Source organism: Rhea americana, unplaced genomic scaffold, assembly GCF_003343005.1.
Source record: "Rhea americana isolate MKP2758 unplaced genomic scaffold, rheAme1 scaffold_438, whole genome shotgun sequence".
Lineage (NCBI taxonomy): Eukaryota > Metazoa > Chordata > Aves > Rheiformes > Rheidae > Rhea > Rhea americana.
This window is the reverse complement of record NW_028186577.1, coordinates 7,807-21,916: the sequence shown is the minus strand read 5'-3', so window position 1 is coordinate 21,916 and position 14,110 is coordinate 7,807. Positions and strand designations below refer to the sequence as shown.

General features: G+C 41.3%; 1 protein-coding gene across 1 annotated transcript; it reads right to left on the bottom strand.

Annotated features, from left to right (window-relative positions):
• Nucleotides 1-13,722, bottom strand: GFOD2 (Gfo/Idh/MocA-like oxidoreductase domain containing 2). The gene is made up of 3 exons (XM_085315721.1): nt 13,457-13,722; nt 9,638-9,981; nt 1-2,268 (listed from the first exon to the last, which is right to left on the bottom strand). The coding sequence occupies exons 2-3, from the start codon at nt 9,894-9,896 to the stop codon at nt 1,370-1,372; spliced, it is 1,158 nt and encodes a 385-aa protein (XP_085171847.1). The 5' UTR covers nt 9,897-9,981; nt 13,457-13,722; the 3' UTR covers nt 1-1,369.
• Between the last annotated feature and the right edge of the window lie 388 nt (nt 13,723-14,110).

Below are 14,110 nucleotides of genomic sequence, written 5' to 3'. Positions count from 1 at the left end.
TGCCCTCAACAAACACAACTTTTTATTTCTGTAGAAAACAAGTAAGATACTCTTCAGGAAGGACCAGCTTATGAAAAAGCTGTTTGCATGTTAACGTACATAAATATACAGGGTTACAATTTAGTGTGAAATATATTTAAAAAAACCTTTCAAGTACACAAAATAAATGTAGTAAAATTGGATTATCCTTTCCAAACAACAGCCTAAGAGATAAACATTTCTCAAATGCAATGAGCTTCCACTCACGATGTGCCAGATATCTCCACTGGATACACACTGTAAGAGGGCGTGAGGATGGACAGGACTAGAAGGTAAATATCCAGTGTCTGAGAGTAAGAACAACTTACCCAGGATAGCTATCAGGATTTGCGTAGTGTGACGATTCCCCAGGCAGCCCGTAGGAGCTGAGAGAGGTAGGAAATACCCTCTTACTTCCACCTTCAGATTTCTAGAAGGTTAGTATTTTACAGCTTCATTAACAATAACATTGTGAAAATCCTGCGCCCCACTTCTGACACTGTGAGGCCATTATTAACAGTCACGGAAATGAGAAAATAGCAATACAGTCTTGGCATTTAGGCTGCCAGGCAGTAAACACAACTGACGGACGTGGTACTTAAAGAAAAAAGCTGCTGGATGCAGTCAGCCTCTTGTGTAGAAGGAATAATATCTGCAGATACGCAGAAATAGCACAAACCATCATAGACTTCCAGAACAGTTTCCTCATGACTGTTGAGAAGCTCAACAGAGAATCCATAGCATCATTTAAATAAAATAGCACATTACATGAATTTGAAAGACTTCTGCCAGGTACAAGAAGCCAAAAACTGATCCTTATTTTACAAACTGTATTCAGTTCCTTCTACTCTTTGTACTACAGGAATTTAGAGATCTGTTACATCACCACACTTTTTTCTTTTTTATAAAATTTTACAAACTGAGGAGTAAAACTAAGTCAATCCCCAAGAGAGAAGGCAAAGGCACCTGGCTCCCTGATCCTGCTCTACTTGCCTTAATGTTAAAACTGTTAAAATAASCAACCTGTGCATTTGGGATTGCATCCCATTTTCAAGCCATGCAATGGCAGAGATCCCATGCTTCACTTTAGCTACTGCAAGTGCAAAGGGCAATTCAAGTTTTCTTAACAGTCTCCAAGACAAAAATTAAACATTTTGAAAAAGGAAACATTTAAAACTCTTCAAACAATTTTAAATCAGAACAGTTTCTATCAGAACATGACATATTTTACACACATTAAAAAAAAAAAGAGACTCAGCATATTAAATAAGAATCTACATATCTTAAAAACAGAGATTTTTACAGTTGCAGCTGGAAATGTTAACTGTCCCATCTTCCAGGACAGGACTGTTCATAAGTTATTTCTTTGCAGTGCCTCACAAAGATTTTGATTGGCGTCTGGTTCCTCAGTCATCACTTCCACAGCTTCCCACTCTCCTGACCTGCTGGATTTCTTGATGGCCTCTACTACACTTTGCATATACAGGCCATCTTCAAAAGAGGCTGCCATAGAAACAGGTTTATGATCCCATGTCCGACGATCTTCCTGGTCTTGGAAAGACTGTCGCAATGCTTGCACCATGTACACCATTCCTTTCAGGTAGAGCAGTGGGATGTCTTTAAATTCCTTTTCCAAAAGGCCTTTGTTGACAGTCAGAGAATCTGTAAACAGTAGTTCTTCTTGGAGTGCCGTGTTCTTCTGCCCATACAAGTCCGTGCCACGAGCTATAAGGCGACCGGTAGATCCAACAACCATGACTTCATGAATGAATGATCCAGGCATGTTAAAGTTGAGAGTCACAGTGCAGCAGACACCCTCACTCATTAGCATCTGGAAAAAGCAGAAGTCATCACTAGTGACATGACGGATCCCACTTATAGCTGTGTTCTGCTTCACAAAAGTCTTGAGCAAGCCGTGCACTTTCTCTGCTTTCCTGCTAGTGAGATGAGTTAAGAGGTCAATAATATATGTCCCCATTGTATGCAGGCCACCTCCTCCCATTAACTCATCACAGATCCAGTTGTACTTGTGGCTGAGCAGGCTTCCTCCGTAAACTCGCACATCACAGATCATCACATTGCCCACGTAGTGTTCTTCTATCAACTGCTTCATCTTCACAAAGGCTGGCAAGAAACGGAGAACATTGCCAACGATGCTCATCAGCTTGGGATAATACCTGGCAGCTGTAACCATTCTGAAGGCATCCACAGAGGTAGCAGCTTTCTCACAGATCACGTTCTTCCCTATTCCTGCAGTAAAACAAAAACAAAAACAAATGGCACTCACGGAAGACWAGCATGCTCACATGCTTGCCATGAAGCAATGTCTTCTAAGAGTTGGACTTTCCTAGTGCAATTTCAAAGGCAAAGGTCTAAGAATTAACACAAGAACATCAGGTGTACCGCAAGACTCAAAGCTGCTTCCAAGATGTTTTGGTTGCAGAGCCAAACTCCCACAGAGAAAGGCTCCAAAGGAAGAGAGAGTTTTTAAGTTTGTGACAAGGTTTTACAATGATTGTCATTCGGTGGGGCAGCTCAGTTGTTCCATTTTAATTCYGCTCTTTCAAATTAAGGGTGGCAGGCTATTTTGTTTAGAAGCATGTTCCAGAAATGAAATAGTCCCACTAAAATAAATCTGATATACTTTGGGCTTCCAAAATCAAAAAAAAAACCAACCAAAAAACCCTAAGACTGAGCAACTGCTTTAAACTCTGCTGAGGGAACCCACCACCATCACCACCCTTTACTTTCTCTGCTTTCCCTCTAGTAGGATACTCATTCACATCCCCCCGCCCCTAGCCTCTTTTTCTTTTTCTTTTTTTTTTTTTTTTAATATTCAGGAAATCTCCCTCTGGTAGGCAAATCTAGGTGAAATTGGACTACGATGCCATGAGTTATTAGGTGGAACAGCAATAGGCWGATGGTCAAACAGCATCATCCATCAAAACAAGACACAAATGTCTCTACAGCCAGAGAAGGAAAACCATCATGGGAATCTGTGCTCTGCAGASAAAAAGTGACTGAAGGGGAGACTTGATTATGACTTTGTATCTTACTATCACTATGAGAACCTCATTTGCAAGCTGACCCACTTTGAGGTCTTATCACTAGCAATGTGCTCATCTTGCTCCCTGCCTGAATCAATTGGGACAGTCAATAATTCATTCTTTTACTTCTAAGCAGAAATAGCATCTCAAGGCAAGCTTCAGCCAGACTCCTACATCACACACCCTGCTGCGATTCCTTCTCCCTTCCCCATCCTCACCTTTTTCTTCCTTCCTTCTTTTCCTTCTTCTTTATGGCATARTTTTACTTTTCCATATATGCCTATTCTGATAAATACTTACAGGCATTTTTCAATATAATATTGCGAGACACATCTAAAGTCTCCAGATAGTAACTAGTGATGTCTGACTTGAAGGTCAGCCTCTTCAYGCTACATTTTCTGCCTAAGAGTTACAGGAAATGCAGCATACAGTAGCAGGCACATCTCTGAAAGCTACTCYGTACATGGAAGCGGACTGCGCTCCTTTCTCAGAACTGCCTTGGATKTTATCGATTCCCCAAGGAAAAGATCACAGCATAATCACTTAAAATCAGGCTCTTACATAATACGGCAAGCTGAATCCCACAGTGCAGTTCCTGCATCGAACACTCCACMTCCTGGCTGGACCGAGGAAACCTTTCAGTAAGCCATCAGAACAGTCCAGCTGCTGGCGAGCAGAATAAAGTGAAAAAAAGGGGTTCTTGTGATAGATCKCTAGGTCTAACTCAGCCAGAGAATGGACACACTAAAGCCACCCCTAAACAGATACTTCTAATAGGTACAATCAAAATCCAGTCAGGAGAATGACAGGACTACAAAGTTGTCATTGCTAGCAATGGTTTGAGTACAAACAGTTCTTATCCAAAGAGCAKAAAAATAATAAACCTCAGGCTTTATTAATTTTTAGCAGTCTTTTCCAAAGAAACACCCTAAACAAGTATACAACGCAAGAAGCTTTGATGAACAACGGGTTGGGTCAAACTCCCYGCTGCCTCCAGGAGCTTCCCGCTATCTTGCTGCCTGCCAGATATTCCTGCTTACSCACTGGTAACCCGTCCAGGGACCATTTCTGCCTCTCTTACCCTCGATCCCTACCACTTAAACGGACGCTGCTCTTTTTGCCAAACTTWCTCCCCCAAACTTACTTATTTTCTCTTTATTCAAGAAACAGGCTGTCCATTCAACATCATAAAAGCCAGTGCTCTTTTGCTTCCTGGGAGATGCAAGTTTCTCTGTTAGCCCACACTGCAGTTAACAACTCAGAGCCTCTGCAGACCCTCTATGCTTTGGTGATGATTCCTTGGAAAGTGTTTCTTATTTAATGTTATATGCTTTGTCAGTGAATGTGAAACTACATATTTAACATAATCATCTTAGTACAAAGGTATGTAGCTCTCAGACTGGTAACGACCGCAGTCAACCCTGAAGGGGCTTGAGGTGACTGGCCTTAGCATCCTTCCCAAAACCATGCTGAGTTCTGCCCTGGTGAGAGTATAAGGCAGTTATCAAGTGGCTGCATGCCTTTTGACTAGTATTTTGGTTAGAAGCGGAAAAAGCAAAAAGTCTATTTTGTAGATTGCTCTCAAGAGCAATCTTCATTCTACATGCTCCAATCATTTATGATGGTTTTGCCAACAGAAACAGGCTCTGGCACCAGTAGGAGTCCACTGTGTCAGCAGAGGAAAGACATGCTGATGAGACCAGACTGCAAAACCTGATTACACACCTCCAGCAAAAACATCCAACTCCCTCGATCTTTAGAAGTTTGGTTCAGCCACCTGTAATGGGGTCAGTGTCCCTTCTGTAGAGGGCAGGATCTAAGGAGCAGCTAAATGCTATTTCATCAAGGTGATGATGCTTTTGGAACTAAGACACAGGAAGAGCRTGCCCAGATGGTAAAGAGAAAGTGGTCCTGCCTAACCTCAGTGCTTAATGAAACTGAGGAAGCTAGCACCAGCTCACTGTTTCTCTCAGTGACAAGGACCACCTGCCTTGTAGAGCCAGTCAGTCTCACTCTTCTTATCAGGCTAGGTCATCTTCTTTTGCTCCTTTTCCCCTTTTTAAGGGAGACTCCAGCAGGTCTTTTGAAGACCTGGCTTGAACATGGACCCAAGAGAGACAAAAGGATGAACTAACAAATTGGAGTTAAGGCCGAGAATGTAATCATCATCCAGTAAAATCCAGAACCTACATCTGTGCTAGTAAGTTATACAGGCTTAGGTCTATTTGCTGGTACCAAAACTAACTGTCATAGAAGGGCCCATACTCATACCACAAAYGCACCTTGCTCTCCAAAGCAGGATGCCTGCATCCAAAAGGCTGGCTGGGAACAGCGTTTAGCCCAGATTGGTCCCTAAATTGTGCCTGGGGGTTGCTTGGGGGGTCTGACAGCTGGCACTGACCCAAACCACTCYATCAGGGACCACGCCAACTATTCCACAGTATGGACTGCATTCAGACTTGAGCAGGTTATTTTAGAAGCTGAAAGGGAAGCACATAGCAAGTGCCTGCAAGACCACTTGAGATGAAAGAGGAAATACCTCCTTGAAACACCTGTATTTCTATCAGAGTGCTTAATGAAAGCATGAACACTCAATATYCCTTACTAAAGCAATCTGTTCAGATTCTGAATAGACTGCTACTCTCTTCCTGATACAGCAGAAATCATCTTTTCAAAATACATTTCCAAGCAGATACACTCTTCAGAATGTTTATTACTAGCTCCATGCACAGAAGAAAAGCTATTCTTATTTATAGTTGTGGTAGTAGGATGAAGAGGAAAAAAAATTTTTGACTCCATACCCAGGATTCCTTAAACAAATCATCCACTCCCATATTCAGACATAAAATCCCATGCTAGATTCCAAGAATTTTCAAACTGATTCCTGACTCAGGAAATAAGCTAAACATTTAGAAAGACATCCTTCACTTTTCACTCATTCGATACACCCAAAATATAGTTTCAGGCCATGAAATATCTGATCCAGAGAGTTTTTATATCCTATAGAAGCAATCAAAAAGTAGCAGATGAACTGAGACTTTTTGGATGGCAAAATAAACTAAATCACTTTTTTTTTCTCTCTCTCTCTTAAAGGAGTCTTATATCTTYAGTCAGACCCATACCGGCTATCAGCCAAGAGCTCTCAGCTTCTCCTGCAGCTAGTTAGCCATGTCAGATCCAAAACTTGCCTTGTTTAAGAAGTATTTTAAAGCACTGGTTAATAAAACAGAAGCACAGAAAACCCACTGCTTTCTCATCCCACCTGTATTGCTTTCCTGTCTCCTGACACAGMACAAACTTTACTCTTCTCAGCCCCTTTCACTGTGACCCCACCATTCAAATCCATGGTAAATGGATCTCTCCTCAACTAACCTCAAAAACCCTTCAGGGGAAGGAGAGGACTAAGGAAAAAGAAAACCTGGAGAAAAATCGAATGTTTCCAGTGAATGAAATACAGGGATGGGGTGCAAGGGTTCACCAGGCAATGCAGTTAGCAGGGGCACCCGGCTGGGGGTCACGTAGCAGAGGAGTGGGCTGGGATGGCCTTGCCACCAAGACAGCTACTGCTTCACCCGTTTGCTTACCTCCTGGCCATCATATGCACAGCAGCTCATACAACACTTCCTATAAATAKCCAAAATCTCCCTAGTCTTGCCTCTTTCTGCTTGTGTTGCAAYGCTGACTCAAACTACTAAAACTATTTATCCTATGTGAATATGTCCATTCCACTGAATTGAAGTTCCACTACTTTATTCACTTGGCTTTTGAATAATGTACGGTATCTGAGGTTGAACCTAGAAAGATGCATAGCTGGCCATTACTAAAGCATCCTAGGTTATTGCTTTGCCCATCATAAGAATTTGGGAGTGACAGGGGAGTCTTCATAAAGCAATCAGCTTACTTTCAGACTTGCTTGCTTTGGAAGCCTCCCAATGAATGACAGCTCAGTCCAAAATGCTCTTTCATTTTGTTTCTTGTTTGCATAAGTCTTGACAAGACTTCCATGCTATTTGTTACAGACATGGGAAGCAAAACATGCAAAGAGCACTCATAACGTGCTTGTTCATCCTGTTTCAGAACAGGAAATCTGGATTTGTCATAATGCAAAGCAGTGATATAGCCCTTGCTGATTCTCTCCTTCATAATTTACAGGTATGTGCAGTAACTCTACAAAATCAGGTGTCCAAACAATGTATTTTGCTAAGATTTCTTATTCTTAAACTATGTAATCAACCCACATAATTCAAAACATGCAAAGTAAAAGGCTTCCTTTGTAGCCCTTCCAGAAAGTATCCATTTGAAGGCTGGGCTCTGTATGGGCAACACTGTTACCATTCACATCCTGAAAAAATGTTTATCTGAGGATTTCTAATGTTTTGTCTCCTTAAACTTGGCTTCATATACATATTGTATACTTTACATTCCACTCTAGCCTGTCATTCAGTTCTGAGTTCATTTAACACAGAGGTGAATGCATTTTAACTGTGGGACATGAACCACAAAATTAAATTTAGTTCCTCCGAGATCAAAAGAAGCACAAATTTTAGAATAGCTCCTTGCTTCACCTGCTGAGATAAACCATAAGATTACTCTGTTTTAATTTGAATTATTCTCTAGGCTTTGATCTGTTCTGTCTGGTTCATGAATTCAATCTAGCATTATTATTTTGCACCTGTTATACCAGGATTGTACCTATGCTCGTTGCTGGGTGACAGTGAGAAATTTAATGCAAATAAATAGAACACCCTGGAAACACTAGGGCTCTCTTTTATGTATAAATATATACATATAAATAATATGTATAAAAATAAAATGTAAGAGCACAATATGACAGACTATTTCCATTGCACCACATCTGATCTTTCCTAAATCCCTGTCTCTCAGCTAGTAAAATCTCAGTCTAGTATCATATACAATTCCCAGCCAAGACAAGAATCTTCTAATCACAAATATCACTAGGTCAATCTGAATTTCCCCAAAAGACATACTTCACATCTTTGTTCTGATTTTTTGTTGCTCCAAAATGCTGAAGCTATTCAATATTGTGCTTAAAATATGTCATGACATATTTAGTAGCAGGTATATAAATACCATTTCAATAAATCTAGAAAGCCAAAAGACAGGAGCAGCCTCAAACTGTGTTTGAGATAGTCGTACCGATTTGCAGATGGGAACATTTCAGGGAACATAGAAATAAGTGAAGAATAAATTGTCCTTTGCTACTTCATCCGCTGATCTGCCTAGCATTTTCAATTTTCAGCCGAAGCATAAATATCTACCTTGCAGTTAAGCATAACATACCGCCTCTGTACTTCTGCACTAGCTTTGACTCCTTTACCTCCTCTGGGTAATGTCATCTGATGGGTTCCCAATCTTTGCAGAAAAATCCAAATTCATCTTTTAGCTGCTAATTCACCAGAGAAGGTCTAAGTCTCCCTTTTAGATCACTTCATACTTGACCGTCAAAAGCTATGAGAGCTAGTTAAACGCTTATTACTTAGTAAATGTTTAAAAGAATTTTCAGTATTTAAGAGAAAGCTTGACTTACAGTCCAAAAAAAAAAGAAAGAAAGAAAATCAAACAAACGAACAACATAAGAGATGATAAAGCCTGAAATATCTCTGTGCGTATCTAAGTGGCATTTCAAAAGGTTTTTGTGAGGAGTTATTTACTTCCAAAACAAATTACCGTAGAGCAATGATGTTAAGAACAAATCACCCTGGCTCACACAGTTTAACATATTTCTCCCTCCTGAAATGAATTCATGTATATCTACTGTAAACACAATAAAAATATCACACTTGTTATTTACAGAATTATACACAAAGTCACAGCAGCACTGYACTATGCAAGAGGAACATTAACACTACAGAGTCCTGCACTGGAAAATTAAGAAATGTCAGGACGCCCATGCAGTTGGCTCCTACCTCCCTGCCCAACCAGTTCGATTTATCACCCTTCTCTCCCGAGGGCTCTGATCCAGACCTCCTTGTTAGATCCCTGCTGCCAGGGCTGTGGCCAGGCTAACAGCATACTCACTGAAGACAGCATCTTCAGAGAATTTAAGTCCTCAGACATCAGACTATCAAGTAGATGCAAGCATTTTCTTCCAAGACTTGTAACTTTCAAATGTTGTTTTATTTGTGGGGAAAATAAGAAACACAGCTGAACAATCACCCCCTTCAGCTCCGAGGCAAATTTCAGGTTCCTATTCCAGAGCACAGGGAGGTTTGCAATGAAGTAACCACCATTTTTTTTTATGCTAATAAAAACTCCCCCTCGCCCATCATCATCTCCAAATTAGTTCAATCATTTTTATTACAATCTCCCCACCATAAATTCAGTCTGAAAAGGACATGGGCCTTTAAACAGTATTATAACTACAAATATTTTTTTACAAGAAATTCTAGGTAATCTCTCTTGCAGAAGGCTTTGCCAATTGCAAACAAAAGAGCCTTTAGCACTGTATGCGCACATCGGTGCAACTAGAATAGTACTAGGATAAGAGGTTCAAAACGCAATCCGCCAAAACACTATGGATTTGGGGGCCAATTCCAAAGATAAAAAGGTACCTAGAGCTTTCACAGCAATTTGCCGAGTTAGCGGTGGAGGGATATTGATGCAAACCAAATCTACGTCCTGGTGCAGCAAGACGTCATCAGTCCGACTCGTGTAGAAGGAGATGTTCATTTCCTCGGCCAGCTGTTCTGCTTCCTCTTCGGTCTTCCCCCAGAGCGCTTCAATGGAGAAGCCTTCTGCTCTCAGCAACGGGACCAGTACCCGGGCAGTGCTGCCAGTTCCAAAAACACCCACTCCAGGAAGCATTTTCATTCTGCGTTCATCCAAGCATCAGGATCTACATGTATGCCTTCGATAAAATGCTAAACTCCTCAGCTTTCTGTTTTGACCACAGTTCCTAAAACATGAAAAGTTGCGAGTGAGTATCAACAGAGGGCATAATTTGTCATCAAATGTATCAAGTCCAAATGCTACCCACTATCTTTCACGCAGCATCCAAAATAGTCAAAGATCCACACACACACACACACACACACAAATAAATAAATAAAAAGGCCACGAGAAAAAAAAATCCAATTCTTGGAGAAATAATATTAAGGGAACAAGCCAAACAGTCCTATTGCCTAGGACAGGAAGAATGATAAGAAAGCAGTTTGACTAACTCATGAGTTTCTCGCAAGCTTCAAAACACAGGAAGCACGTACAGAAATAAATACGAGCATGCCAGGACAAGTCAGAGAAGTCAAGGCACAAACTGGAACTGAGGGGAGACATCAAGGGGACAGGACATGCAGTTTATCGCATCAGTAGTAAGAGTAGCATGCTGAAGTTGGGATAGTGTCAATCTCTAAATAAGATAAAAGTTTGTGAGATGAGGTAATACCTTTTACTAGGGCAACTGATATAGCTGGAAAAAAATAGGCAAGCTTTTGAGCACATAAGCCTTTTTTCCAAACTAAATATACAAGCTGAAAACAGCTCTTTCGAGTTTAACAGTTATGCCAAACAGTTAAGAGACTCCAGAGAAAGTCTAGAAAATATGTTCTGTGGAGAAAGCAGAGATTCACTGAGCTTCTTGGAGAGGAGGAGGCTAAAAGGATCCCTAATGTCACTGTTAAAACACGTAGAAGGCTGCTTCAAAAAAGAAAAGAACATTCTCCCATCCACGTCCGCTTTGAGTACTTAAGGTTTCCCTCAACTCCGGACCAGTTAAAAATACCTCCTTCTGCCCACAACATTTACTCTCTGGGAAGGCAGGTTCTTGCACACAATTATTATATGTCCTATACACAAACATTTGGTTTAGGCAAACTTTATTTTATTTTTAAACGTATTTCCTGATAATTTATTCCTTCAGATCCCTGCTTGCATGTCTGTCTTAGAACTGCCTCTGGCCACGACTTGCTTTAGCAAAAGCCTGCTCAATCTGCGATGCCACCTACGATTCGGTTTTTGTTGCTGTGTGCTTTTTCAAATATGCATCTATTACACCCACTGTCGACGATCTTTCTCATTTCTTTGACTTTAAGAAGTAAGGTTCTTCAGAATCGGGTCTCCTTAAAAGTCTATAACGAAAAGGCAGAGGTCATGTTGCAAACAGAGCTGCTACTGGTACCGGAAAAAAGCCCCGCAAGCCATCCTAGAGGCAACGGGAGATGATCTGGTTTTGAAAGAGACAAAACAAAGCACAGTTACACATCTCCCCATCCTAAAATGCTCACTCGAAGTTACAGTGCGTGAAAGCAAATCCTGACATAGCATTTGGAAGTACCAGCATACAAGTCAGAGTACCCATAGGGCAAAGGTTTCATATGCTATTAGTATTTTGTTAGTTTGTGGGCACTGCTTATACAAGCACATCCACTGACCAGCATAACAATAATTATAATACAAAAATACCCAGACATTTGGTCAGTGATATAAACACTGAACTAGAACACAGAAACATCGGCATTTATGATTACTTATCTTGCAATATACATATTGCATAAATATTTACAGATGCTATAAAACGTTATGAAACGTTCACTGAATTAACTCTGTTTTCCCTTGTTCTGTGGGACATGAGGTTTGCAGTGATACACGCACTGACTTTCCTTATAACCGTGAACAAAATTCATTTGCATTTAGAATTTACTCCTCTTTCTTCAACATTTAGTGGAGCGCTGAAATCAGGATGGTATCAAAGGGATCTTGAAAATGTTTATTCCTCTACAGAAGAAGATAGCTCACTGGCACGAAAGGCAGTTTATATTCATGATTGTTTTCTGTAAACCAAATGAACAAAAATACCTTCCATCCAGTTGTCAGGCTTTAAGTATAAACCTTAAAGTCACCACACACATATTTGGCAGTTTATAGCTGGAATAAGTGACTGCGGTAAAAAGAATTCTTCTTTCTGAACACAAACTAAACATGTTGGAATACCGACAGAGCAAGTGCATGTCAGCTGGAAAAAGATTRCACAGACATGCTCAAAAACATCAAAACTACAAAATACGTAACGAAAGTTTTTAAAAGGTGAATTGCTTGAAACTGCTACTAAGAGCACACTGTAGTACCTAACATATATAATATGAGACTCTTGCCTTTCAAGAAAGCTGAATTCCATAACATTTCCTTATTTTAAGGAGTTTTTTTCACTTTCTTGTCCAACTGCCTCTTAAAAGTCCCAGTCACATAGAATTCACTCTAAACTCACCTGTCTCCCAGAAGCAGCGTGCAGCTGCTTCAGCATCACCAACAGCAACTGGCACAGACCCACAAAAAGTAGCATTTTACTTCCATGGAGACCTAGTACCGATCATGTAATGCCTTAAGGACAACACCAACTCACCATCAAGTGCCACAACAGAAGTCCAGGACCATCAAGAATTGGCAAGMCTAATTTTAGCAATGAGTTCCAGCAACTCAATCACGCTCTCTGCAATTGATAACATGGTTCCCCCCAAGAAAGTCTGAGAGCCCCCCCAAAAATGCAGCCAGTTGGTTCTGCAGACAGAAGAGTGTCTCAATGGCCAGAGGACATGCCTCTCTTCCCTGCCCTGAGGGCTCACTGTACCCCTTAATCCCTCTCCAGTCTTTACTAACTGGAAAGTCAGAGCGGGATCAGTGTGGATGTCGAAGAGTAATGAAAACAAAGTATTATACAGAGTAAGTCACAGAGCATACGTGATGTGGATAGAATTAGAATAAATACTAAGAGAGTTGTAACAGAGATTTATGCAAAAGCTTTTGAAATGGGTACCAGTATGCACCCCATGCAGCATACACACACTACTGAACTACCTTGCAGAGCCTTTGCCTGAGGCATTCCTGCCCAGGCCACCCCTGGGAAGCAATCTTAAAAACCAGTGTATCAGAATGAGCTCTCAGTTGAGAAAAGAGGAATCTGTAGTTAACAGATATCTTCCTAAGAAAGGACAGAGAGACCAAAAGAAYATCACTGTGTCACTGCAAAAAGCCCTGGTGCACCTTCCTGCTGAACACTGTGTGCATTTCTGATTCTTCTAATCTAAAAAAAAAAAGGAAAAAAGAAAGAAAGTAGAACTGGAAAAGTCTCAGACAAAGGCAATCAAAAGCACACATCTTGCATATAACACCTAACCAAGGAAAGACTCCTCAGCCTGGCAGAGATTAGCTAAGAGCCACGAGCGGCACAGACAGCGTAGAGAAAGACCGGTTATTCGTCGTTACGAAAAAYGGTATAGATCTAATAGAAAGCAAGATCAAAACAATCGGAAGAAAGATAAAACCACAAAACTTTGATAAGCCGTGAAACGCCTTGCCACGGGATATTACGGATGCTATCCGTTTACGTGGATCCGGAGGGCAGTCACCGGAGTTCAAGGAGCCCGCTCGGTGTTACTAACCACACAGAAGTCACACCTAGCTCAACAGGCAGCTGAGCTGGAAGCAACTGGAAGCTGAGCAAGTGCAGAGGGAGAGAATGCAAAAGGGCCTTGCATTCGTTCTTACGCCTCGTTTCTTTTCGTTTGCCTCGTTCTTATGCTCCTCCTTGGGCTTGTGCTATCAGGGATGGGCTAGTACATGGTCTTATCACCCTGGTTTTGGTAAGGAAATGAAGCGGTCTACTTTTGCAGATGCAGCAGTCTGTAAACATGACTTGGAACGGACACAAGCACGTGCTGACTGAGGGCCTGGAAGACAACACCACTCAGCACCGTTTCTGTGTCTCCTTGAAATCTGGGTATCTAGAGTCACACAAGCGCATGCAGCCAAGCGTTGCCGATGTGGCAAAGAGCTCCCTTCTCTGGCTGCAGGATGGGACTCCAAACGCATTACAGGACTCAGCAGGATAGGAACAGTCCTGAGAAAGACAGGCCTGAAGCTGAGGAGACGCGCGCTGGCTTCCGTACCCTCCAAACGGTAACTTAAAAAAYGACGCGCGATTTCTAAACACTTCCACTCTAGGACCCAGCAAGCCTAAAATCTTAAAACAAGRCTGACCAAATTAGTTAAACAAATAGTTTTTTTAATAGCCAGCCTTTCAGAAAAATCCCATC

Excerpts from the sequence above, each read along its gene's own strand:
- GFOD2 (XM_085315721.1), bottom strand. The coding sequence starts at position 9,896 with ATGAAAATGCTTCCTGGAGTGGGTGTTTTTGGAACTGGCAGCACTGCC. Across the intron at positions 2,269-9,637 it reads AATTGCTGTGAAAGCTCTAG|GAATAGGGAAGAACGTGATC; the intron begins GTACCTTTTTAT and ends GTTTTACTGCAG.